Below are 27,390 nucleotides of genomic sequence, written 5' to 3'. Positions count from 1 at the left end.
CCTGGTGTTTTTGAGTTACACAGGCAGGCTCGGGCATCTACCAGCTGGGTGTTCATTATAGCTTCGGCTAGCTAGAGTTAACCTCTGCTAGCCTGCTGGTTACCTTTGGGATCACATGTTGTTGGAAATCTATCCATTTACTCCCCGCCTTTGTAAGATATCTATGGGATCCATCTATACACCCCGACTATAGTTTATTTCTGTCTGGGTCTGTGTGCTGTTGTGTCCCAATCCTGCTGGTGATTATACTGCATGGTGCTTGGAGTTGTTGTGGAATTCTCTCATTGTCTTGTCGTTCCGTCCCTGCTCCTAATTTTCCTTCTTATATTTTAAACCTTTGTGTAAGCGTGCTGTGAGATAGAGTTTTGGTTTCCCCTGTTTGTCCATTTCTGATGGTTTTAATCACACTCCTGTCCCGGCCCTCCCCTAGGACAGGGGGGTAAAAGATGAGGGCTGGTCTGGAGCAGGGTCAGGAAGATGGCTCAGACATCCTCACCTTCAGAGATAACTCTGAGATAAGGGATACATAGGGTCCCCCTAGTCTGAGGACCAGCCTAGGTGCCGCGGTCCCCTGCTCTCCCCTGTCACCATGACACAGAGTTAAGCACTAAATAAAATTAGAGAAGGTTACTGCAGGCAGTTTTAAGGAAAAAATTAAAGAGACAATGAGAGTACCCCCTTATCCAAAGTGATGTATACTTCGATTTCAAACAAACATTCCCCAATTCTATAACATTGCTTGAAAAGAAAAAAAAAAAAGTTAAAAAAATTACTTTTTGAAAGGAAAACAAGGTTTTATTTTTGTTTCCTTAAATTTTGGAAAACAAAAAGCTTTCAGTATAAAAATACAAATAGCATAATTTGTACATCTTCCCCCCCCCGCCATCTCTTTAGCTTGGCTAATCTGTAGTATTTCATTAATAAAAAAAAAAATGTGAAACTCAAAAATCTACCAAAACTTCTTCACGATGTCTCCAACGTTGTGAGCATAAAACTCTGTACGTAACTTTACCCATAAAAACCCAAAAGTATATTGTATTTATTTCATATACTTTCTACTACAAGGTTATGGTCAACTTAGGGTGAAACACTGAATTCCCCGATTATGGATTCTTCTATAAAATCTTGGTATCAAACTGCATTTTTGGGGGGCAAATTATAGAAAGAATGGTGTATTTTACATTTCCAAAATAGGAACCACAGGAAAAACTCAAATTCTTGACAGTTTAGAACACACACATTGGACTTGTGTACAATCAGCATCAAACTTCGTCCACTATTTCCGAATGTGGAGACGCAGAGTCGAACGTAACGTTATTTTCAACCATTTTCATGTACGTGTCCACCATTACGTCTAAATCGTGTTTGGAGTCATAGCTTATGTTTACTAAGGCCAGTTGACTTGACCTTTGCTCCACGGGCGTGCTCTCCAAGTAGAACTTCAGACGTTTTCGGCCACTTTCAAATTTCTCATTTTCGACTTTAAAATCGGGTAAAATGCATAAAATTTTAAGAAGGGCGTAAACGTTGGGAAAGAATTTTATATCTGGGAGATGAAGAGACTCAAAGATGTTGGACGGAAGCTCAACATCTTTGCTTCTATGTTTCCACTTGACGCGCCAACAGTGAAGTTCTGCTGAAAGCGTTTCGGGACAAGGAAGGTCATATTTATACAAATCTGTATTATGTTCTTCGCTGGTGCTGAATTTGAGCTGGCCCATCACAGATGGAACAAGCGATAAGCATTTGAGGGCTTTTAAGTGCTGTTCAGAAAAGACGTCCTTCAGTCCTTGAATGATGTGCTGGATGGTCGGTATGCTAAGAGTTTCTTTATAGAAGTTTTCTGACGTTAAATCCGGTTGCAAGTTTATATGCTGTATTCTACGGAATCGACTTGGAAGTTTAACCGGGATATCGATCTCGGCTGCCAGGTTTGTGGCTTCCTCAAACCAAAACTCGTGATAAACTTCGATATTGTCCATGACCTCGTTCAAAGCGTGCAAAACGGCAGTTAAGCTATTAGCTGCAGAAAAAACATCGGAGGTCAGTCCGTGCAAGTTTTTTCCAAAAGCTCGAGTAAACGATAGTGCATTTTTCAATATGACGATGGTGACGACAAAGTCAAAATCTGTCAAGGCACTGGACAGCACAAACGCCCGTCCGGTGATTTTTGTATTCCACCTAAAAGTGTTATCGCAGGCAACTCTATCTAAGCAGAGAACAAGAGAATGAAGGAGTGTCACTATAATTTCAAAAGCGTCATGCCTGCTTGTCCACTCCGATCTCAGGATTTCCTTAAGTTCATTAGCTTTATCAATATTGTCCATAAAAACATTGGTGATTGCATTTTCCAGTTCAAGCTGTAAGCTGGGCATCTTACTAAAAAGTAAATAAATATCTTCCAAAGTACCCAACACTACCGAAACCCCAGAAATGGGAATTGATTTTGCCAACCAAATATTTAAGGCACAAGAAGAACAGAGAGTATAAGTTGCTTGCGGACACTTCTGTAGAAGCCGTGAAGCTACAATTTTCATTTTAGAAGAGAATTTACTGGAAGCAATGAACGACTGTCCGCGGCAATACTCCAGATTTAATTTCCATTTTTCGGTGATGGTCGTTAGGAAGTTCACAGCTATGATTTCAGCATCCTCTTCGCAAGGGAGGAACCCAACAAACTCTTCGTGTAGGTTGTTGGCGTCATCTATGTGCCTGAGGAAAACAGGCATGTGTTCTTCTCCTGCCAAGTCAACCGCGTCTTCGACGATGATAGAGAAGAATTGGGAGTTACGCACATCCCTCATCACCTCCTCTCTTATACAGCTATTGCAAACTTCTAAGATCTGCTCCTGTTGAAAGCGCGAGCAATATTCCTGATTGACGGCGAGCATCTCAAATCTTTTTCTGAGAACGTCATCCCCAGAATTAATACGATAATCGAGAAGGGCCTGGAAGTTGTCTGGGGAATAAATTCCTTCCGGATCTTTCAAATTCCTTCCTTCCAAGGATACATTCTGCTTTCCCATCAGTAGCACAATCTCGAACAAAGCCTTTATGTAGTCCTTGTTATATCTTTCCTCATCGGTCATTGGCGTGCTTTCTTCTGAGTCTTCAATTTCGATCTGGATTTCTACATCATTGTTGTTGGCTTCGTGGTTTTCTTGCAAAGGGAGGACGGAAGCATCTACTGGAAAAAAAATAAAATAAAAATTACTGCACAGAAGATACACAATTTTCTAAGAATGACTAAAAGAATTGAGTATGAGCTTATAAATATTTTGAAATTTGCCCTTCAAAACCCCAGAATTTAAGACCCAAAGTATTGGTCTTCATTTCAGTAATAGTAAGTGTCCATTACGACAAGATTAAAATATTTCCTGGAAAATTTGGTGAAGCATTGGGGGCACAGTAGATTAAAATGAAATGGAGTTTTCACAAACTACAATATTAACGTTCTATCCTTGGCATATACCATCAATATTACATGAATGGGAACAATTCCATACTAAACTGCCGTTCCCAGACATAGTCTCCTCGCAACTGCTCGTCTGCAGGCCACAGGTGTTTTATGGCCGATTTTAGGGCTGGTGTAATATAAAGCCATAGGGCAACACTCAATCCCTAAGAATATGTATTTTATATTTGTGCAAGGGCCCTGAAAATTGCTTTTGGAGAAAAGAATAAAATCTGGTAAATTGCACAATAAATCATACGCCAAAAAACACACAAAACGTTTGCAATCCTGTTTTTGGCACTGGTGCAAGAAGTGACTGAAGACAGAAAAGTTGTAAATACACACAATGATGTCTGACCTGCTATGCGCTACTTGGCAGTGTACATCAGCTGCAAACAATACATGCAAAAAGTGGTGGCCAGATGCTCCCATTTATTAAAGAACAAAATCAGCATTTTTTTTTTTTTTACGTGCTTCATGAAGTAGTGGCATGAACGGCATTGAGACTGGAGTGGGCAGACTACAAGTCACTGGTTACCAAAATCCACTACAGTGTTTCCTCAAAAATAAGACATACCCTGAAAATAAGCCCTAGCAGGAATTGTTGGCGTTAGAGTATGCTTAAAATATAAGGCCAACTCCAATAATGAAGTGTTCAGGCATTTAAAAAAGTTAAAGAATACAGCAGATAACAGAGTAGAAGAAGAAAGGGTTCTCAATTCCGCGCCAAGGACCCAAACGGATTCAGAAGGAGATTAATGCTTCCTTAATATCATGCACAGGTCAACGCGTTTCAGGAGTCACAGCTGTTGTCCTGATGAAGGGAGCTGTGACTCCTGAAACGCGTTGACCTGTGCATGATATTAAGGAAGCATTAATCTCCTTCTGAATCTGTTTGAGTCCTTGGCGCGGAATTGAGAACCCTTTCTTCTTCTACTCTCTGTTATCAGCCATACTTGGGACTGCTGCCTGGACCCGGATTCTTACATGTTGCATAGTGGTTGTGACTGGCACAACCGCTATAGGCGAGTTTGATTTTACATTTCCCCTATTGGGGTAAGAGACCCTATTGCGCTTTTTTCCACAGCTCTTGATTACAAAGAATACAGCAGGACACTTCATAAAAGAGAGAAGAGAGCCCCGAAAGGGACAGAGACAGAGAGCCCCGAAAGGGACAGAGACAGAGAGCCCCGAAAGGGACAGAGACAGAGAGCCCCGAAAGGGACAGAGACAGAGAGCCCCGAAAGGGACAGACAGAGAGCCCCGAAAGGGACAGACAGAGAGCCCCGAAAGGGACAGAGACAGAGAGCCCCGAAAGGGACAGAGACAGAGAGCCCCGAAAGGGACAGAGACAGAGAGCCCCAAAAGGGACAGAGACAGAGAGCCCCGAAAGGGACAGAGACAGAGAGCCCCGAAAGAGAGAAGAGTGCCCCGAAAGAGAGAAGAGTGCCCCGAAAGACAAGATCGCGCCTCCCCCTCCCCCCCCAAAAAAAATTGAACTCACCAGACCCCAAACAACAGCTGGCAAGGGACAGAGAAGAGAGCCCCGAAAGGGACAGAGAAGAGTGCCCCGAAACAGAGAAGAGTGCCCCGAAAGACAAGACAGCGCCTAACCCCTCCACCCTCAAAAAAAAATAAATAAAAATGGAACTCACTAGACCACGAACAACAGCTGGCAAGTGCCGACGGTGCATGGGTTTTCTGACAGACATCTACACACACAGGTCGGGTCCAGGATCCCTCCGCTCTTACACACTGTTCTAGCATCCCTCCGCTCTTACACATCGGGTCGCAGTATAACTCAACTCTCACTAACTCTGCAAGAGTGATACTGCTTCCAGCCAGTAGTGGGAGTGGCCACTGTGGAACGGATAGGGACACAGACCTGTATGTGAGAGAAGACCATTCACTTGCAAACTCTACATATCCGGGGTCTGGTAAGTGCGATTCTCCTGTGGTGGGGGGCATAGGTGTGTCTTCTGTCGGGGGTAAACTTAGCAGTGTTTTCCCCCAAAAAAAAGACCTACCCCAAAAATAATTCCTAGCGCATTTTTCGAGGCAAAAAATATCAGTTTTATTTTTTGGGAAACATGATAAAGGAACCAGCTCTCATCCCATTTGCCCATTTGGCACAGGCATTTTTAATCGTTAGGAGGAGACTGCAAGGAGGGGTTCTGCCTTTTTGCTCTCAGTTCACATACTGGGGTCTTGTGGAAGGGGAGTATAAAGCTCCTTTCACAGGGTGCTGGTGCTGTGTGGCGGCCATTGTTTTGGTGGGTTTGTGTCAGTGCGGCGGTGTGGCCTGGAGTCATGGGGGCACAGCCTTGCAGCATGAGTGTTGTGAGGCACAAGGTCACCTGTCCTGCTGGTGCACTGTTGCTGCGGCGGTGTTTGGCACGCAGCGCTGCACCTTTAAGGCTGCAAATAAGTTAGGGACCCACTCAGGCTCGCTGTGATGTGGCAGTGGGTTTCATACAGTCTGATCAGAAATGTTAAACCAGGAACCTCATGAGCCATCAACTCGGGCAGAGCCACAGAACTCACCGATTGGCTGCAGTGCTGTCGACGTCAGTGCTGCAAACAATAAGACACCTGGAGAAGCTGTGGAGTCAGCGTGAAGGTTAGTAAAGCACAGATTGGTTATTTTTTTTAACCAAAGAGCATGGGTTCTTCAAAATCTGAAAACCTCTTAAATAAACTACAGCGATCACCTCCGTAAATAAAATGGTTATTGGATAACTAAAAGGAATTGATGCAAATCGCCTCATCAAAAGAAAGAAAACTTTATATCTGGAACCACCTACAGTATTGGATGTAGCAATCCTAAAAGTCATTATCAAGCCATAAGACATGACTTAGAAAAAAAGCAATCCAGAAACTCCATTTGTAGAGACATGTTTGGGCTGTTGCCCCTACTTAGTGCAAAGCAAGAGATCAGATATAGCTAAATAAGAGGCCTATGACTCAGGAAACTATTCTTAAAAGGGAATCTGTCACCAGGTTTTTACTATATGTAACGGCAGTGCAGTCATCCCTAATCTGCTGCGAGATGCCACACCGGTAGCCGACCACGATACCAGCTGCCACGAAGTATCAACACTAGTTATTGCTGCCGCATCCATCCCTCCCGGACAGAACCTCGACACTGGCTGCTACCTTAACCTACTGCCAGAGACTATCGCACCCATATGCCTGGGGCCAGCCTTCGCAGTACCAGTCTTCCCGAGAGGTACCCGGATTCACACCTGCAGCATAATACCCTAACCATCAGGAGTTCTGGAGAAAACCAGGTGTAGGTTCGTAGTTAAGCCCTTTTCGGTTATCTGTGTGTTGTTGCCCAGTGGTTTCGCTAAAATCTGCTTGCCTGGCGCACATAACACTATAAAAGCTGAAGCCAGCATGCTGTAAGGGTTGAGACAGAAAGTACAGGTATGCCTGTGTTGTCACAGTCCGATCTTTTGTTTATTTGCTAAATTTGTTTTAGCAGCTGGACCTTTATCATTGCTGTGGCTAGCTGGCTTGTGCCATGTTGTCCAGCACGCCCCCTTCTCTGATTGCACATTGACTGTTAAGTGGCAATCTCTAGAGAGTCTGGTGTGGGCGGGCACAGCCCTCTGGACTCTGCTACATGCCTAAAGCTAAAAATGCACATTGTGTCAGAACGGCTGCCACCAGTAATCTAAGTGATACATCGTTGGATTCAGAATCTCCTGACAGATTCCCTTTAATTACATTTTTTTTTTCATTCATTCTATATAATGAGTATATCCAAGTAGAACGAACGCCTCTCACTAGTATTTTACCTACAATCAGCTGTGGATTTTAAGCGCAAGATCCGAAATATGCAATCAGCGATAAATCAGGCCACATTTTCTGGCTCAAGTACGTAGCTTTGCTTTATTTCTCAATAAAAAAGGAAAATATAATAACACAGATGATACTTTACATGACTACTTGGATCCATTATTAAAGGGGTTGGACATTTTTTCACAGTTCAATATTCCAAAGTCATGAACTGCTTAAAAATAATACAATCAGCGTTACTTACCTTCTGCCAATACCGCTGGTCTTTGTTGATGTGGCTGCAGCGGTGATTTCACGTCTGCAGCATGTGACTGCTGCAGCCAATCGCTGGGCTCTGAGGGAGAACGCATATGACTGCTTGTTGACATGAGATCTCTGCTGCAGCCAAAGAGCAACAGAGATGTGGGAGAAGGGAATAACACCAATCTTTTTTTATTTTCAAGCAATTCAAGTTTTTGAATGACTGAACCGTAAAAATGGAAAACCCCTTTAAATTAACACTGGAGACATTTACATTACACTAGTACCACCACAGTAGATAAGAAACACGTTGGGATAGGTGCCCCATAGTAAAAACATAGGACGCAGCCATAATAACCTGTATGATGGGACATCGTCTCTTCAGGACAGTGCATACCACACTTCACCCCTCCAAAAGAAGGGAATTTTGTTTACTTACCGTAAATTCCTTTTCTTCTAGCTCCAATTGGGAGACCCAGACAATTGGGTGTATAGCTTATGCCTCCGGAGGTCACACAAAGCACTACACTTTAAAAAGTGTAAACCCCTCCCTTCTGCCTATACACCCTCCCGTGCATCACGGGCTCCTCAGTTTTGGTGCAAAAGCAGGAAGGAGGAAACTTATAAATTGGTCTAAGGTAAATTCAATCCGAAGGATGTTCGGAGAACTTAAACCATGAACCAAGAACAATTCAACATGAACAACATGTGTACACAAAAGAACAACAGCCCGAAGGGAACAGGGGCGGGTGCTGGGTCTCCCAATTGGAGCTAGAAGAAAAGGAATTTACGGTAAGTAAACAAAATTCCCTTCTTCTTTGTCGCTCCATTGGGAGACCCAGACAATTGGGACGTCCAAAAGCAGTCCCTGGGTGGGTAAAGAATACCCCGGTAATAGAGCCGAAAGACGGCCCCTTCCTACAGGTGGGCAACCGCCGCCTGGAGGACTCGCCTACCTAAGCTGGCATCTGCCGAAGCGTAGGTATGCACCTGATAGTGCTTCGTGAAAGTGTGCAGACTCGACCAGGTAGCCGCCTGACACACCTGCTGAGCCGTAGCCTGGTGCCGCAATGCCCAGGACGCACCCACGGCTCTGGTAGAATGGGCTTTCAGTCCTGAAGGAACCGGAAGGCCAGAAGAACGGTAGGCTTCAAGAATTGGTTCCTTGATCCACCGAGCCAAGGTTGACTTGGAAGCCTGCGACCCTTTACGCTGGCCAGCGACAAGGACAAAGAGCGCATCCGAGCGGCGCAGGGGCGCCGTACGAGAAATGTAGAGCCGGAGTGCTCTCACAAGATCTAACAAGTGCAAATCCTTTTCACATTGGTGAACTGGATGAGGACAAAAAGAAGGTAAGGAGATATCCTGATTGAGATGAAAAGGGGATACCACCTTCGGGAGAAATTCCGGAACCGGACGCAGAACCACCTTGTCCTGGTGAAACACCAGGAAGGGAGCTTTGCATGACAGTGCAGCTAGCTCAGACACTCTGCGAAGTGATGTGACTGCCACTAGGAAGACCACCTTCTGCGAGAGGCGAGAAAGAGAAATATCTCTCATTGGCTCGAAAGGTGGTTTCTGAAGAGCCATTAGCACCCTGTTCAGATCCCAGGGTTCTAGCGGGCGCTTGTAAGGGGGGACTATGTGGCAAACCCCCTGCAGGAACGTGCGTACTTGCGGAAGCCTTGCTAGACGCTTTTGAAAAAATACAGAGAGCGCCGAGACTTGTCCCTTAAGAGAGCCGAGAGACAGCCCCTTTTCCATTCCGGATTGAAGGAAAGACAGAAAAGTGGGCAAGGCAAATGGCCATGGAATAAAACCCTGATCAGAGCACCAGGATAAGAAGATCCTCCACGTCCTGTGGTAGATCTTGGCTGACGTTGGTTTCCTGGCCTGTCTCATAGTGGCAATGACCTCTTGAGATAACCCTGAAGACGCTAGGATCCAGGACTCAATGGCCACACAGTCAGGTTGAGGGCCGCAGAATTCAGATGGAAAAATGGCCCTTGAGACAGCAAGTCTGGTCGGTCTGGTAGTGCCCACGGTTGACCCACCGTGAGATGCCACAGATCCGGGTACCACGACCTCCTTGGCCAGTCTGGGGCGACGAGGAGGGCGCGGCGGCAGTCGGACCTGATCTTGCGTAACACTCTGGGCAGCAGTGCCAGAGGAGGAAAAACATAAGGCAGTTGAAACTGCGACCAATCCTGAACTAAGGCGTCTGCCGCCAGAGCTCTGTGATCTTGAGACCGTGCCATGAATGCCGGGACCTTGTTGTTGTGCCGGGACGCCATTAGGTCGACGTCCGGCTTCCCCCAGCGGCAACAGATCTCTTGAAACACGTCCGGGTGAAGAGACCATTCCCCTGCGTCCATGCCCTGGCGACTGAGAAAGTCCGCTTCCCAGTTTTCCACGCCCGGGATGTGTACTGCGGAGATGGTGGAGGCTGTGGCTTCCGCCCACAGCAGAATCCGCCGAACTTCCTGGAAGGCTTGCCGACTGCGCGTGCCGCCTTGGTGGTTGATGTATGCCACCGCCGTGGCGTTGTCCGACTGAATTCGGATCTGCCTGCCTTCCAGCCACGGCTGGAACGCCTTCAGGGCTAGATACACTGCCCTTATCTCCAGAACATTGATCTGAAGGGAGGACTCTGGCTGAGTCCAGGTACCCTGAGCCCTGTGGTGGAGGAAGACCGCTCCCCACCCTGACAGACTCGCGTCCGTCGTGACCACAGCCCAGGATGGGGGCAGGAAGGATTTCCCCTTCGACAAAGAAGTGGGAAGAAGCCACCACTGAAGGGATGCCTTGGCTGCCCGAGAAAGGGAGACGTTCCTGTCGAGGGACGTCGATTTCCTGTCCCATTTGCGGAGAATGTCCCATTGAAGAGGACGCAGATGAAACTGTGCAAATGGAACTGCCTCCATTGCTGCCACCATCTTCCCTAGGAAGTGCATGAGGCGTCTCAAGGGGTGCGACTGGGCTCGGAGGAGAGATCGCACCCCTGTCTGTAGTGATCGTTGTTTGTCCAGCGGAAGTTTCACTATCGCTGGGAGAGTGTGAAACTCCATCCCGAGATATGTCAGCGATTGTGTCGGTGTCAGTTTTGACTTTGGGAAATTGATGATCCACCCGAACCTCTGGAGTGTCTCCAGAGCAATGTTCAGGCTGTGTTGGCATGCCACCCGAGAGGGGGCCTTGACAAGAAGATCGTCCAAGTAAGGGATCACTGAGTGTCCCTGAGAGTGTAGGACTGCAACCACTGTTGCCATGACCTTGGTGAAGACCCGTGGGGCTGTTGCCAGGCCGAAAGGCAATGCCACGAACTGAAGGTGTTCGTCCCCGATGGCGAAACGCAGGAAGCGCTGATGCTCTGGTGCAATCGGCACGTGGAGATAAGCATCTCTGATGTCTATTGATGCCAGGAAGTCTCCTTGGGACATCGAGGCGATGACGGAGCAGAGAGATTCCATCCGGAATCGTCTGGTTTTCACGTGATTGTTGAGCAGTTTGAGGTCCAGGACGGGACGGAAAGATCCGTCCTTTTTTGGTACGACAAACAAGTTGGAGTAAAAACCGTGACCCCATTGCTGAAGGGGAACGGGGATAACTACTCCTTCTGCCTTCAGAGAGTTCACCGCCTGCAGAAGAGCATCGGCTCGCTCGGGGGGCGGAGATGTTCTGAAGAAACGAATCGGAGGACGAGAATTGAACTCTATCCTGTAACCGTGAGACAGAATGTCTCTCACCCATCGGTCTTGGACATGTGGGAACCAGGCGTCGCAAAAGCGGGAGAGCCTGCCACCGACCGAGGATGCGGTTTGGGGAGTCCGCAAGTCATGAGGAGGCCGCTTTGGGAGCGGTTCCTCCGGCGGTCTTTTTAGGACGTGCCTTAGACCGCCATGAATCAGAGTTCCTCTGATCCTTCTGTGGCCTGTTGGACGAGGAGAATTGAGACCTGCCTGAGGGCCGAAAGGACCGAAACCTCGATTGTACCTTCCGTTGTTGAGGTCTGTTAGGTTTGGACTGGGGTAAGGACGAGTCCTTACCCTTGGATTGTTTAATGATTTCATCCAATTGCTCGCCAAACAGGCGGTCGCCAGAAAACGGCAAACCGGTTAAAAATTTCTTGGAAGCAGAGTCTGCCTTCCATTCACGTAGCCACATGGCCCTGCGGACTGCCACTGAATTGGCGGATGCTACCGCTGTACGGCTCGCAGAGTCTAGTACCGCATTCATGGCGTAGGACGCAAACACCGACGCCTGAGAGGTTAATGACACAACCTGCGGAGTCGCGGCTCGTGTGAGTGCATTAATCTCAGACTGACAAGCTGAGATAGCTTGTAGTGCCCATACGGCAGCAAATGCCGGAGCAAAGGACGCGCCGATAGCCTCATAGATGGATTTCATCAGGAGCTCTATCTGCCTGTCAGTGGCATCCTTTAGTGATGCACCATCTGCCACTGCAACTATGGATCTGGCCGCCAGTCTAGAGACTGGAGGATCCACCTTGGGACACTGGGCCCAACCCTTGACTACGTCAGGGGGGAAGGGATAACGTGTGTCATGAAGTCGCTTAGTAAAGCGCTTATCCGGAAAAGCTCGGTGCTTCTGGACTGCGTTTTTGAAGTCGGAGTGATCAAGAAACGCACTCCGTGTACGTTTGGGAAACCTAAAATGAAATTTCTCCGGCTGAGAAGCTGACTCCTCAATCGGAAGGGGTGGAGGAGAAAGATCTAACACCTGATTGATTGACGCTATAAGGTCGTTTACTATGGCGTCCCCTTCAGGCGTATCAAGGTTGAGCGCGGCGTCAGGATCAGAGTCCTGATCTGCCGCATCTGCTTCATCCTCCAGAGAGTTCTCATGCTGAGACCCTGAACAGTGTGATGAAGTCGAGGGACGCTCCCAGCGAGCCCGCTTCGTCGGTCTGGGACTGCGGTCCGTGTCGGAGTCCTCCCCTTGGGACCTATGAGTTGACCCAGGAGCTCTTTGCTGCTCCGACCGAGGGGGGCATGGGGGCAATGAATCAACAGTGCCCGGGGCCTGTGTTACAGGTCTGGACTGCAAAGCTTCCAGTATCTTAGCAGACCATCTATCCATAGACTCAGAAAGTTTGTCAGCAAATACTGCAAACTCTGTCCCTGTCACCTGGACAGTGGGGGCCGGAGGTTCCACCTGGGCCGGGGGTCCCACCAGTGGCTGAGACTCCGGCTGAGTGAGTGTCACAGGGGCCGAGCATTGCACACAATGAGGGTAGGTGGAACCTGCAGGAAGCATTGCCGCACATGAGGTACAGGTTGCAAAGTAAGCCTGTGCTTTGGTACCCTTGCTTTTTGCAGACGACATGCTGTTTCTCCTCTTAGAATAATCAGTGAGGGTATATAGCCAAACGCTAACAGTGAGGCCGTACAGAGTAAATGTATACACTATAAGCATATAAATATACAATTCGGCACCCAGGGGGACCAGCACCTAGTAACAGGTGCGGCTTACCGACCGCTCCTAGCGGTTGTGTGACCACCAGATCCCTGCCTGGGCCTCCCAGAGCTGTGGAGCTCAGTTGTCTCCCCTCTGAAGTTCTCCAGCGTCTTGTAGTAATGGCTGCCGGTGTTCAGAGAGGAGGAGGGGGCCGTGGGCGTGCCTGTAAAAGTGCGGGAATCTGGTGCCCCACGGTGCTCAGTGAGGGGGGAGGAGGATACAAAGTATGCTCCTGCCCTCAGCGCTGACGTCCAGTGCAGCGTCCCGCCCTTACCCCTGACTGGCAGGCCCGGGGGTGGGAATATGCGGCACTAGGCCGCAAAAGCCGGGGACTAAAGTTATAAGCGCGGCCGGCAAACAAGCGCGGCCAGCGCGGTAGTCCCGGCGCACTAACACACCCAGCAGCTGCTGCAGTGTCCATTACCCAGGCGCATTATGCGCCGTCCCCAAGGGGAAACAGAGTACCTCAGAGTCGCAGGGCCTTGTCCCTGATGATACCCGGCTCCTGTCCAGCAGATTCCCCCAGGGGCTGCGGAGGGAGCGCGGTCCCAGCGCCTGGTGACCGGTCAGGATCCCACTTCACCCAGAGCCCCTAAGGGATGGGGAAGGAAAACAGCATGTGGCTCCTGCCTATGTACCCACAATGGGTACCTCAACCTTAACAGCACCGCCGACCCGAGTGGGGTGAGAAGGGAGCATGCTGGGGGCCCTGTATGGGCCCACTTTTCTTCCATCCGATATAGTCAGCAGCTGCTGCTGACTAAAATGTGGAGCTTGCGTGGATGTGTGCCTCCTTCCACAAAGCAATAAAACTGAGGAGCCCGTGATGCACGGGAGGGTGTATAGGCAGAGGGGAGGGGTTTACACTTTTAAGTGTAATGCTTTGTGTGACCTCCGGAGGCATAAGCTATACACCCAATTGTCTGGGTCTCCCAATGGAGCGACAAAGAAATACTGAATTGCAATGTGTGACCCCTTACCCAACATATCTACGAAATGGGAGCGCCCGCGCCCCATTCCAAGCAAGTAACCCCACCTTCACGGTCACTTCTTTAGAGTCTAAGATGTATACAAAAACAACTGAGGACCCTTCCTTGTTTTTTTAGAGTCCGAGTCACATGAATGAAGTGTTCTTTAGTTCCGTGGTGCTTAGAAGTTTGTAAAACCTTCAGAATTTTCCATATTATGCATTTTTTATTCTATAATCTTCAAGTGGAAACTGGATAAACATAACTGGGATGATTTAGAAAAACCTGCACTTGAAGGAGGTTGGACCCAATGGCCCTTGAGGTCCCTTCCAACTCAATCATTCTATGATTCTATGCGAAAACTGTATAAACATATAGCTGGGATGATTTAGAAAAACCTGCACTTGAAGAGGGTTGGACCCAATGGCCCTTGAGGTCCCTTCCAACTCCCTTCAGGTCCCTTCCAACTCCCTTCAGGTCCCTTCCAACTCAATCATTCTATGCGGAAACTGTATAAACGTATAGCTGGGATGATTTAGAAAAACCTGCACTTGAAGGGGGTTGGACCCAATGGCCCTTGAGGTCACTTCCAACACCCTTGAGGTCCCTTCCAACTCCATCATTCTATGATTCTATGCGTAAGCTGGCTAAACATATAGCTGGAATGATTTAGGAAACCTTGCACTCGCGGGAGGTTGGGCCCGATGGCCCTTGAGATCCCTTCCAACTCTACCATTCTATGATTCTAGGATTCATATTTCTGCATTTCATGCAGCAAAAAAGTCCCAAACATGGATTACTACAGCCTCAGCGTTTCCAGATGAGGGTTTTATGCTGTAATGCAGGGTTTTTCCCCATTCTCCAATCAGAACGCTTCTTATTTAAAACCAAAAACCTCCATTTTGGTCTCTTCCATCCACAAAACAATTGTTCACATAGCCTTCGGTCTTGTCCAGGTAGTAATTAGTAAACTAGAGAAATGTTTGTTTATGGATAGTGATTTTCCCCTTGCAATCTTGTCACGCTCACCATCAATGGTCATGAGCATTAGATAATGTGAGAGAGACCTTTAGTTGCTTATAACTTACCTTGGGTCTCTTTGAAAACTCATCTTACTCCTGAAGCAATCATGGTTTAGCTAGGTTAATACACAATCTGTTGTGGATTGGTGGAGTCCAAACTCTTTAGAAATGGTTTTGTAACGTTTTCCATTCTGATGAGCATCAACAAGTCTTCTTCTTAGATCTTCAGAAATCTCCTTTGTTCGCGCCAGGATACATTTCCACATCCATGTTGTGAAGACCAGACTTTGATAGATCCCTGCTCTTTACATAAAACAGATCAACTCACACCTGATTATCATCCCATTGATTGAAAACAGACTTTAAATTATCTGCCAACTCTAAAGGCTCACATACTATCCCCCAGATGAGAATTTTTGTCTCATTTGTTTGTCCTCATTAACATTTTTGTAACTCGTGTGAAGATTTTATGTCGTTGGAGGTCAAACTTATACAGACGTATGAAAAATTCAGAAGGATTCAAACTTCCAAGCACCGCTGCATATTTTTTTTTTAGCTGGCAATTACTCTCCTTGTGGGGATCCTGCTTTACAGGGAGTGCAACCTGGGAAAATCATGCAAATATGCTCTTCTCCAGGAGCAAAAGAAGAGAGCCAGCCATAGGAGGTCTCATCTTTAAAACATATTTAAAGGGGTTGTCTTGTGAAGACGACCAATGCTCCATTGCTCCACTGTTCAGCTCAAATGAGGATTTTGTAGACTGGATATAAACAGAAAAACCCTAAGCTATGGAGTCCATAGAGGTTTTAAAGAGGTTGGCCTCTACTTTTACACTGATGGCATAGCCTTAGGATAGATTATCAATGTATGATAGCCTTGGGTCTGACACCCAGCGCCTCCATCGATCAGCTGTTCTCAGTGCCGGCATCAGGTGGCCGGAAAAGCTCAATTCCGGAGCAGCCCAGTTAACGGATATGGTCGCGGCCGGGTAGTGTACATCTGCCTCCCATTCAAGTCAATAGGATAGGCCATCAATGTCCGATCGCCCGGAGTCTGACACAGAGCGCCACCGCCAATCAGCTGTTCTTTGTACCGGCGAAGGCATTGGGTAGGCAGAAAAGCCTAGTTACGGAGCAGCCCGTTAACTGATGGCGATCACGGCAAAGTACTGCACATCCGCATCCCATTCAAATCAATAGGATACGTCATCAATGTCTGATCGCCCGGGTCTGACACCCAGCGCCTCCATTGATCAGCTGTTCTCAGTGCCGGCATCAGGTGGCCGGAAAAGCTCAGTTCTGAGCAGCCCCGTTAACAGTTAGTGGTCGTGGCCGGGTTCTACACATCCGCCTCCTATGCAAATCAATAGGATACGTCATCAATGTCTGATCGCCCTGGTCTGACTCCCAGCACCCCCGCCGATCAGCTGTTCTGTGCCGGCATCACGTGGCCGGAAAAGCTCAGTTCCGGAGATGCCTCGTCAACGGATAGCAGACACGGCCGGGTACTGCACATCCGCCTACTATTCCAATTAATAGGATAGGCCATCAATGTTAAAGTAGTGGCTAACCTCTGAGTGTAAGACGAGCTGATCCTTCCCACTGACTGCAAGCAGAGATATTGATAAGGAGTAATTTTCATGTGACAATGATGTAACCGGCGTCTGGGAGTTCTCCGAGCTTTCACTTTCCAGCAGATACAACCCCCAGCGAGCCCTGAAACCACTATAGAGCCGCCGGCTGATGGACAGAAGCGTAGGTGCAGGAGGTGAGGTCGCTCAGGGTGGCGGCTCATCTTGGGCAGAGATGTATTGCATCAGGCGCGTGCTGACCGTTGGGACGCGTCCTTGGCTGTTCTCGATGTAACAGAAAATTAGGTTCGTCATCGCTCTTCTAAGACTCGGCTGGTGGCTGTCTGGCACCTGAGCCAAGTAAGGGACAAGACACCGAGCAAAGTCCATGTGAGGATCGTCGTTTTCCTCCTCCGGCTCTTCCGCTAGTCCCTTGGTAACGTCACCCTCTTGGAAATATTGGGGGTCAATCGTATAATGTGGTCCATTGGCTTCGAGCTGCATCTCAGTGAAGTCTGGGGATGACGGCGGCTCCTCCTTGATGTGCACAATCTTGATATCTTCCTCGTCTCTCCCCTCGCTGTGCCTCCTTGCAGCCGAATGCTGGACGGCCTTCCTAAAACGAGATTTCGGTGATGAATTCTGGACACTTTTCAAGTTGTGATGAGAGCAAGAACTTGGGGAGAAACTTACTCGTCAACCACCATGACCGGATGAAGGAACATTAACTCCTGGAAGTGGGGGCAGGCAGGTACCTCGGCCCCGGGGGGAGGTATCTCTGGTCTCAGCTGCCTCTGGAGCTCCTGTCGGAAATTTTCCTTGAGCAAATGCCATTGTGTCTGCACCTCCCGTACTGAAAACGAAGCACAGGTTTGACCCCATTAAAATAACCCAAATATTTTTTTTTATTAGATTTGCAAATACTTTGCATTATGTGCAATGAAGCCCTGTACTCCAGTCCCTTCCAGAGCTGCATTTAAGCTTCTGCAAGCATCAGGCTGCAGGATCTGATGGTGACGGAGCAATACTGGGAGACAACCCTACAGCTCCAGCAATGCAACGGGCGCGGAATGGCTATTTTGCTACACGCCACAAAGTCATTCAGCCCATATACCGAGCCCCTAGGAGGGGGTCTTGTATTCTCTCTCTATTGGGCAGTCAATCCGGGACCCCTGTGGCAGTATGGCGGGAGAAAAAAAAAAAATAAATAAAAAGGGATGGCTTTAAGACTGCAAATAGGAATGGGAACGCAGCTTTAGCAGTGACTGGAGTAGAAGCCGCAGACATATTTGCAAAGTTCTGCGCAAATTAAAATATGGTTCCACTTTTTCTACCCACCTTTCATGGATCTTTGCTGCGGGTTCAGGCTGTCCCAGTCCATAAATATCTCGGAGGAGATCTGGTTCCAGAGGGTCCCTCTCCTCACCAGGTCGCTGTAGGCCGAGTGCCAGGGGTCGTACAGCTCGGGCTGCTGACGCACGAGCGCTATCAGAAGCTCAATATCAAGGAATGATTTTGACGCCATGAGGAAGCTGTGTTGTAATCCGAACACCCCCTCCGTTCCTGTATAGACAGGAAACACAAGGGCATCTCAATAAATTAGAATATCACCAAAAAGTTCATTTTTTTCAGTAATTTAATACAAAAAGGGAAACGCATATATTATATAGTCATTACACACAGAGGGATCTATTCCTATATATTATATAGAGTCATTACACACAGAGGGATCTATTTCACGTCTTTATCTCGGTTAATGTTGACTATTATGGCTTACAGCCAATGAAAACCCAAAAGTCATTATCTCAGAAAAATAGAATAATTACCACAAACTAAGCGTTCAAAATGGTCCCTTAGTCTGGTCCAGTAGGCTACACAATCATGAGAAAGACTGCTGACTTGACAGATATCCAGAAGGCAGTCAGTGACACACTCCACAAGGAGGGTAAGGCACAAAAGGTCATTGTTAAAGAAGCTGTCTGTTCACAGAGTGCTGTATCCAAGCATATTAATGGGAAGTTGAATGGAAGGAAAATGTGTGGTAGAAAAAGGTGCACAAGCAACCATGATAACCGCAGCCTTGATAGGATAGTTAAGAAAAGGCCATTCAAAAATTTGGTGGAGATTCACAAGATGTGGACGCTGCTGGGGTCAGTGTTTCAAGAGCCATCACACACAGATGTATCCAGGACATGGGCAATAAAATGTCACATTCCTTGTGTCACCACTCATGACCAATAGACAACGCCAGAAGCGTCTTACCTGGGCCAAGGAGAATAAGAACTGGACTGTCCTCAGTGGTCCAAGGTGCTGTTTTCAGGTGAAAGTAAATTTTGCATTTCATTTGGAAATCGCGGTCCCAGAGTCTGGAGGAAGAGTGGAGGCCACAATCCAAGCTGCTGAGGTCTGGTGTGAAGTCTCCACAATCAGTGATGGTTTGGGGAGCCATGTCATCTGCTGGCATAGGTCCACTGTGTTTTATTAAGACCAAGGTCAGCGCAGCCATCTACCAGGACATTTTACAGCACTTCATGCTTCCCTCTGCCGACATGCTTTTTGGAGATGGAAATGTCATTTTCCAGCAGGACTTGGCACCTGTCCACACTGCCAAAAGTACCAATACCTGGTTTACTAACCACAGTAGCACTGTGCTTGATTGTCTAGCAAACTCTCCTGACCTAAACCCCATAGAGAATCTATGAGAAACACCACCAGAGCCAACAATGCAGATGAGCTGAAGGCTGCTATCAGAGCAACCTGGGCTTCCAAAACACAGCAGTGACACAGGCTGATCATCTCCATGCCACATTGCCGCATTGATGCAAGAACTCTTCCTCCAGACTCTGGGACATTGATTTCCAAATGAAATGCAAAATTTACTTTCTTCTGAAAAAAACTCCTTGGACCACTGAGAACAGTCCAGATCTTTTTCTCCTTGGCCCAGGTAAGATGCTTCTGGCGTTGTTTATTGGTCATGAGTGGTGACACAAGGAATGCGACACTTGTAGCCCACGTCCTGGATACGTCTGTGTGTGGTGGCTCTTGAAGCACCGACTCCAGCAGCGTCCACTCCTTGTGAATCTCTCCCAAATTTTTGCATGGCCTTTTCTTTACAATCCTATCAAGGCTGCAGTTATCCCGGTTGGTTGTGAACCTTTTTCTACCACACTTTTTCCTTCCACTCAACTTTCCATTTATATGCTTGGATACAGCACTCTGTGAACAGTTAGATTCTTTAGCAATGACCTTTTGTGGCTTACCCACCTTATGGAGTGTGTCAATGACTGCCTTCTGGACATCTGTCAAGTCAGCAGTCTTCCCCATGATTGTGTAGCCTACTGAACCAGACTAAGGGACCATTTTAAACTCTTAAGAAGCCTTTGCAGGTGTTTTGTGGTAATTATTCTAATTTTCTGAGATAATAATGACTTTTGGGTTTTCATTGGCTGTAAGCCATAATCATCAAGAAAAATAAACATGTGAAATATATCACTGTGTGTAAGGACTATATAATATATAGGAATAGATCCCTCTGTGTGTAACGATTCTATATAATAATATATAGGAATATATCCCTCTGTATGTAATGACCCTATATAATATATAGGAATAGATCCCTCTGTGTGTAATGACTATATAATATATGCGTTTCACTTTTTGTATTGAATTACTGAAATAAATTAACTTTTTGATGATATTCTAATTTATTGAGATGCACTTGTATTTGCCAACACGTCAAAAAACCACAAAAAAAAAAAAAAAAGCTACAAAACGCATCTCATTCAGGCCACCTGCTACGTTTTAGCTTTAAAACGATTTTTCTGTATTCAATTGTAAACAATGTGCAATGGTGTACAGAGCCAGAGGTGGCGGACAGACCATCGATGGACTCCTACCAAACAATCAGCTCCTGTACCCATCATTATTCCCCAAACATCTTTTTGGCAGCGGCTGGTACTGCGGCTTACTTTCACTCAAGCACCCGAGCTGCAATACCAGACACCACCACTATCAAACGTACAGCGCTGTGCCTGGTTAATGAGAAAGGGAAGCGGCGACCCCCTCAATCACGCTGATCAATGGGGGCTCCCACTGGTCTAACAATGAAATCCTAGTCTCTGGAAAACCCTCCTAAATTGCATAAGAAAAAAAATTCCTTAAAAACAATCAAGTAGTCAATTTAATCCACAATTTTTCAGTGTAGTTGTTACTTGGGAGACTTTTTATTAAAGCTCCATTTCTGGATACAAAAGTAATAATTTAAAGGGGTTAATTTACTACGGAATCTAGTGGTATGACTGTGTAGCTCATGATACAACAGTAAAAATGATACCAGTCTTGCAGCAATCCGATGTACCAGTGCTGAGAAATCAGGCTTTGAAGCCACAACCAATCACAGTCTGGAATCCATTAGGGGCGTGTCCATACACTCAGTGGACGCCTCCCCCAGAGCACTTGCAGGCTAATTTTGCATGTGGGTTCATAGTTGTATTTCTCAGCACTGGCACGTTGGATTAATACAAGAATGGTATCATTTTTATTGTTGTACACGGACCTCTACAGTTAAAGTGTTAGATCCAATAGTAACAATCTCCCTTTAATTTACATTCTCACGCTGTATACAGGGAGGAAAGCACTGCTGTTATTAGGAAGGGGGAGCTCACTCTGTATACAGGGAGGAAAGCACTGCTGTTATTAGGAAGGGAGCGCTCACTCCATACAGGGAGGAAAGCACTGCTGTTATTAGGAAGGGGGAGCTCACTCTGTATACAGGGAGGAAAGCACTGCTGTTATTAGGAAGGGGGAGCTCTCTCTGTATACAGGGAGGAAAGCACTACTGTTATTAGGAAGGGAGAGCGCACTCCATACAGGGAGGAAAGCACTGCTGTTATTAGGAAGGGGGAGCTCACTCCATACAGGGAGGAAAGCATTGCTGTTATTAGGAAGGGGGAGCTCACTCTGTATACAGGGAGGAAAGCACTGCTGTTATAAGGAAGGGGGAGCTCACTCTGTATACAGGGAGGAAGGCACTGCTGTTATTAGGAAGGTGGAGCTCACTCTGTATACAGGGAGTAGAGTACTGCTGTTATTAGGAAGGGGGAGCTCACTCTGTATACAGGGAGGAAGGCACTACTGTTATTAGGAAGGTGGAGCTCACTCCATACAGGGAGGAAAGCACTGCTGTTATTAGGAAGGGGGAGCTCACTCTGTATACAGGGAGGAAAGCACTGCTGTTATTAGGAAGGGGGAGCTCACTCTGTATACAGGGAGGAAGGCACTGCTGTTATTAGGAAGGTGGAGCTCACTCTGTATACAGGGAGTAGAGTACTGCTGTTATTAGGAAAGGGGGAGCTCACTCTATACAGGGAGGAAAGCACTGCTGTTATTAGGAAGGGGGAGCTCACTCTGTATACAGGGAGGAAAGCACTGCTGTTATTAGGAAGGGGGAGCTCACTCTGTATACAGGGAGGAAGGCACTGCTGTTATTAGGAAGGTGGAGCTCACTCTGTATACAGGGAGTAGAGTACTGCTGTTATTAGGAAGGGGGAGCTCACTCTGTATACAGGGAGGAAGGCACTACTGTTATTAGGAAGGTGGAGCTCACTCTGTATACAGGGAGTAGAGTACTGCTGTTATTAGGAAGGGGGAGCTCACTCTGTATACAGGGAGGAAAGCACTGCTGTTATTAGGAAGGGGCGGCTCACTCTGTATACAGGGAGGAAAGCACTGCTGTTATTAGGAAGGTGGAGCTCACTCTGTATACAGGGAGTAGAGTACTGCTGTTATTAGGAAGGGGGAGCTCACGCTGTATACAGGGAGGAAGGCACTACTGTTATTAGGAAGGTGGAGCTCACTCTGTATACAGGGAGTAGAGTACTGCTGTTATTAGGAAGGGGGAGCTCACTCTGTATACAGGGAGGAAAGCACTGCTGTTATTAGGAAGGGGGAGCTCACTCTGTATACAGGGAGGAAAGCACTGCTGTTATTAGGAAAGGGGGAGCTCACTCTATACAGGGAGGAAAGCACTGCTGTTATTAGGAAGGGGGAGCTCACTCTGTATACAGGGAGGAAAGCACTGCTGTTATAAGGAAGGGGGAGCTCACTCTGTATACAGGGAGGAAAGCACTGCTGTTATTAGGAAGGTGAGCTCACTCTGTATACTGGGAGGAAAGCACTGCTGTTATTAGGAGGGGGGAGCTCACTCTGTATACAGGGAGGAAAGCACTGCTGTTATTAGGAGGGGGGAGCTCACTCTGTATACAGGGAGGTAAGCACTGCTGTAATTAGGAGGGGGGAGCTCACTCTGTATACAGGGAGGAAAGCACTGCTGTTATTAGGAAGGGGGAGCTCACTGTATACAGGGAGGAAAGCACTGCTGTTATTAGGAAGGGGGAGCTCACTGTATACAGGGAGGAAAGGATTGCTGTTATTAGGAAGGGGGAGCTCACTCTGTATACAGGGAGGAAGGCACTGCTGTAATTAGGAGGGGGGAGCTCACTCTGTATACAGGGAGGAAAGCACTGCTGTTATTAGGAAGGGGGAGCTCACTCTGTATACAGGGAGGAAAGGATTGCTGTTATTAGGAAGGGGGAGCTCACTCTGTATACAGGGAGGAAGGCACTGCTGTAATTAGGAGGGGGGAGCTCACTCTGTATACAGGGAGGAAAGCACTGCTGTTATTAGGAAAGGGTGAGCTCACTATATACAGGGAGGAAAGCACTGCTGTTATTAGGAAGGGGGAGCTCACTCTGTATACAGGGAGGAAAGCACTGCTGTTATTAGGAAAAGGGAGCTCACTCTGTATACAGGGAGGAAAGCACTGCTGTTATTAGGAAGGGGGAGCTCACTCTGTATACAGGGAGGAAAGCACTGCTGTTATTAGGAAGGGGGAGCTCACTGTATACAGGGAGGAAAGCACTGCTGTTATTAGGAAGGGGGAGCTCACTCTGTATACAGGGAGGAAAGCACTGCTGTTATTAGGAAGGGGGAGCTCACTCTGTATACAGGGAGGAAAGCACTGCTGTTATTAGGAAGGGGGAGCTCACGCTGTATACAGGGAGGTAAGCACTGCTGTTATTAGGAAGGGGCGGCTCACTCTGTATACAGGGAGGAAAGCACTGCTGTTATTAGGAAAAGGGAGCTCACTCTGTATACAGGGAGGAAAGCACTGCTGTTATTAGGAAGGGGGAGCTCACTCTGTATACAGGGAGGAAAGCACTGCTGTTATTAGGAAGGGGGAGCTCACTCTGTATACAGGGAGGAAAGCACTGCTGTTATTAGGAAGGGGGAGCTCACGCTGTATACAGGGAGGTAAGCACTGCTGTTATTAGGAAGGGGCGGCTCACTCTGTATACAGGGAGGAAAGCACTGCTGTTATTAGGAAGGGGGAGCTCACTCTGTATACAGGGAGGAAGGCACTGCTGTTATTAGGAAGGGGCGGCTCACTCTGTATACAGGGAGGAAGGCACTGCTGTTATTAGGAAGGGGGAGCGCACTCTGTATACAGGGAGGAAAGGATTGCTGTTATTAGGAAGGGGGAGCTCACTCTGTATACAGGGAGGAAAGCACTGCTGTTATTAGGAAGGGGGAGCTCACTCTGTATACAGGGAGGAAAGCACTGCTGTTATTAGGAAGGGGGAGCTCACGCTGTATACAGGGAGGTAAGCACTGCTGTTATTAGGAAGGGGCGGCTCACTCTGTATACAGGGAGGAAAGCACTGCTGTTATTAGGAAGGGGGAGCTCACTCTGTATACAGGGAGGAAGGCACTGCTGTTATTAGGAAGGGGGAGCTCACTCTGTATACAGGGAGGAAAGGATTGCTGTTATTAGGAAGGGGGAGCTCACTCTGTATACAGGGAGGAAAGCACTGCTGTTATCAGGAAGGGGGGAGCTCACTCTGTATACAGGGAGGAAAGCACTGCTGTTATTAGGAAGGGGGAGCTCACTCTGTATACAGGGAGGAAAGGATTGCTGTTATTAGGAAGGGGGAGCTCACTCTGTATACAGGGAGGAAAGCACTGCTGTTATTAGGAAGGGGGAGCTCACTCTGTATACAGGGAGGAAGGCACTGCTGTTATTAGGAAGGGGGAGCTCACTCTGTATACAGGGAGGTAAGCACTGCTGTTATTAGAAAGGGGGAGCTCACTCTGTATACAGGGAGGAAAGCACTGCTGTTATTAGGAAGGTGGAGCTCACTCTGTATACAGGGAGTAGAGTACTGCTGTTATTAGGAAGGGGGAGCTCACTCTGTATACAGGGAGGAAGGCACTACTGTTATTAGGAAGGTGGAGCTCACTCTGTATACAGGGAGTAGAGTACTGCTGTTATTAGGAAGGGGGAGCTCACTCTGTATACAGGGAGGAAAGCACTGCTGTTATTAGGAAGGGGCGGCTCACTCTGTATACAGGGAGGAAAGCACTGCTGTTATTAGGAAGGTGGAGCTCACTCTGTATACAGGGAGTAGAGTAATGCTGTTATTAGGAAGGGGGAGCTCACGCTGTATACAGGGAGGAAGGCACTACTGTTATTAGGAAGGTGGAGCTCACTCTGTATACAGGGAGTAGAGTACTGCTGTTATTAGGAAGGGGGAGCTCACTCTGTATACAGGGAGGAAAGCACTGCTGTTATTAGGCATGCCTGCTGACTGTAGGAATGCACATCATTCACAGTGAGTTGTAGAAGGGGAAAATCTATCCGGGAATGAAGATGAGCTGCTATGAGTGCTAATAATGGCAGCAGGTCCTTGACACAAACCTCACATATAACATGAATTACGGAGAGAAAGTCTGAAATTTGGAGCAGGCTGGAAACTGCATATCAAAAGGGGAGGGGAGGGGGCTAAAACTTAACGAAGGGATGAGAATGCAGACAGACTTAATGTCAGGCAGTGTTCAGGTTCAGACTCATTAGGTCTCACGGTGGCATCAGGCTCTGTTCACATTGCAGAGCCTGACAGACAACCTGATGTCTCCTAGTTGCTCAGCCAGAGTCGGGCGTCAGCTGTTTCATGTGCTCTGTTATTCAGTCCTGCTAGAGTTTTGCAAGACTCCTGCTGAACGGGAAACTCTGCTAGGAGCTCAGGCATCTATATAAGATTCTGGACCTTGCGACTCAGTGCCGATTATAGCTTCAGCATAGCTTCAGTAATTCCGGTCTCTGTGATGATCCAGTTTCGTGGTGATCTGTAGTTGCTATTTTGATTGGTGTGGATGTTCTCCTGTTGTGCGTTTACTTCCTTCCTTTTTTCTTTATTCCCTCTGTACACGTATAGTCTCTCCTTCGTGTTTGAGTGCTGTGTGTAAGAGTTTTTGTTTTCCCTTGTCTGTGTCATTTTGTTATTGCGTTTTCCAGCCAGCCCCAAGTGTGGGGGAGAGGGGGGAGTAAGATCAGGACTCAGACAGGAGTCAGGGTCATGCTGGGGGCTCGGACCTGGCTACCATAAAACTTATCTCCGGGATAAGGGACAGCGCAGGAACTCAAGTCTGAGGGCCAGCCTAGGAGCTGCTGTCCTGTGATTTCATATCCTATGACCTAAAAGGGGTGTTCCTATACAGATATGTAGTAGGTGTAATAATAATAATATTATTAGCAAGACGTGTTTTTCACCCACCTCAATCAACAATATATATCTACCACTAAGATATTAATAGTTTTGCTTGTAAGGGGGTGGGGGGGTAAATCAACATAATAAAGTGTTTTAAGGACGAACTACAGAAAGATATGGACTGAGGTGGCAGCACAGACCATAACGGTTGCATGCATCCATAGAATTAAAACAATATGGCCGCTGCATGGCACCTGGCCCCGGGTTACGTCTGGCCGCTCAACTAAATGAAGGTTGCATTACCACTTATGACCTACGATCAGGTGTGGGGCTAATTTTGCAGGAAATTGTCCATATCTTATGATTCTGGAGAACACTTTTAAATGGAACAGGTCAGGACGACTATCACAGAACTAGTGATACTGCTGTGTTGGTCCAATAATAACAGAATGCACTACAGTTCAAAAGTTTGGGGTCACAATTTTGTCTTTTCCATAAAAAAAAAAAAAATCATAAATCAAAGTATCAAATGAGTTACATAATGAATAGAGAATATCATCCAGACTGTGACGAGGTTAGAAATAACGATTGTTACTTGAAATAATAATTTCCTCTTCACACTTTGCTCTCGGCATGGAATGCTCCTCTGCACAATTCCAGCTTTGCAGAGCTTTGGCATTCTGGTAATTTGCGGAGGTAATCTGGAGATATTTCGCCCCATGCTTCCCCCCTCCCACAAGTTGGATTGGTTGATGGGAACTTTTTGGTACCATACGGTCAAGCTGCTCCCACAACAGCTCTATAGGGTTGAGGTCTGGTGACTGGGCCCCTCCATTACAGATAGATACCAGCTGCTGGCTTCTTCCCTAAATAGTTCATGCATAATTTGGAGGTGTGGTTTGGGTCATTGTCCTGTTGTAGGATGAAATTGGCTCCAATCATCCGCTGTCCACATGGTATGGCATGGCGTTACAAAATGGAGTGATAGCCTTCCTTATTCAAAATCCCTTTTACCTTGTGCAAATCTCCCACTTTACCAGCACCAAAGCAACCCCAGACCATCACATTACCTCCACCATGCTTGATAGATGGCATCAGGCATTCTTCCAGCATCTTTTCAGTAGTTCTGCGTCTCACAAATGTTCTTCTGTGTGATCCAAACACCTCAAACTTGGATTTGTCTGTCCATGACACTTTTTTCCAATCTTCCTCTGTCCAATGTCTGTGTTCTTTTTCCCATATTAATCTTTTCCTTTTATTAGCCAGATATGGCTTTTTCTTTGCCACTCTGCCCTGAAGGCCGGCATCC

The 27,390-nt window shown here is 47.2% G+C and overlaps 1 protein-coding gene across 1 annotated transcript in view; it reads right to left on the bottom strand.

Moving 5' to 3' along the window:
- Window positions 1–773: 773 nt before the first annotated feature.
- Window positions 774–27,390, bottom strand: part of THAP12 (THAP domain containing 12) — a 73,333-nt gene continuing 46,716 nt past the window's right edge. The window contains 1 exon segment of the mRNA XM_075337585.1: window positions 774–3,187. Coding sequence (XP_075193700.1) covers window positions 1,263–3,187 — 1,925 coding nt within the window. The 3' untranslated portion in view covers window positions 774–1,262.

This window comes from Anomaloglossus baeobatrachus, chromosome 2 (assembly GCF_048569485.1).
Source record: "Anomaloglossus baeobatrachus isolate aAnoBae1 chromosome 2, aAnoBae1.hap1, whole genome shotgun sequence".
NCBI lineage: Eukaryota > Metazoa > Chordata > Amphibia > Anura > Aromobatidae > Anomaloglossus > Anomaloglossus baeobatrachus.
Note: the sequence above shows the minus strand (reverse complement) of the source record. Positions and strands in the feature narration are given on the sequence as shown.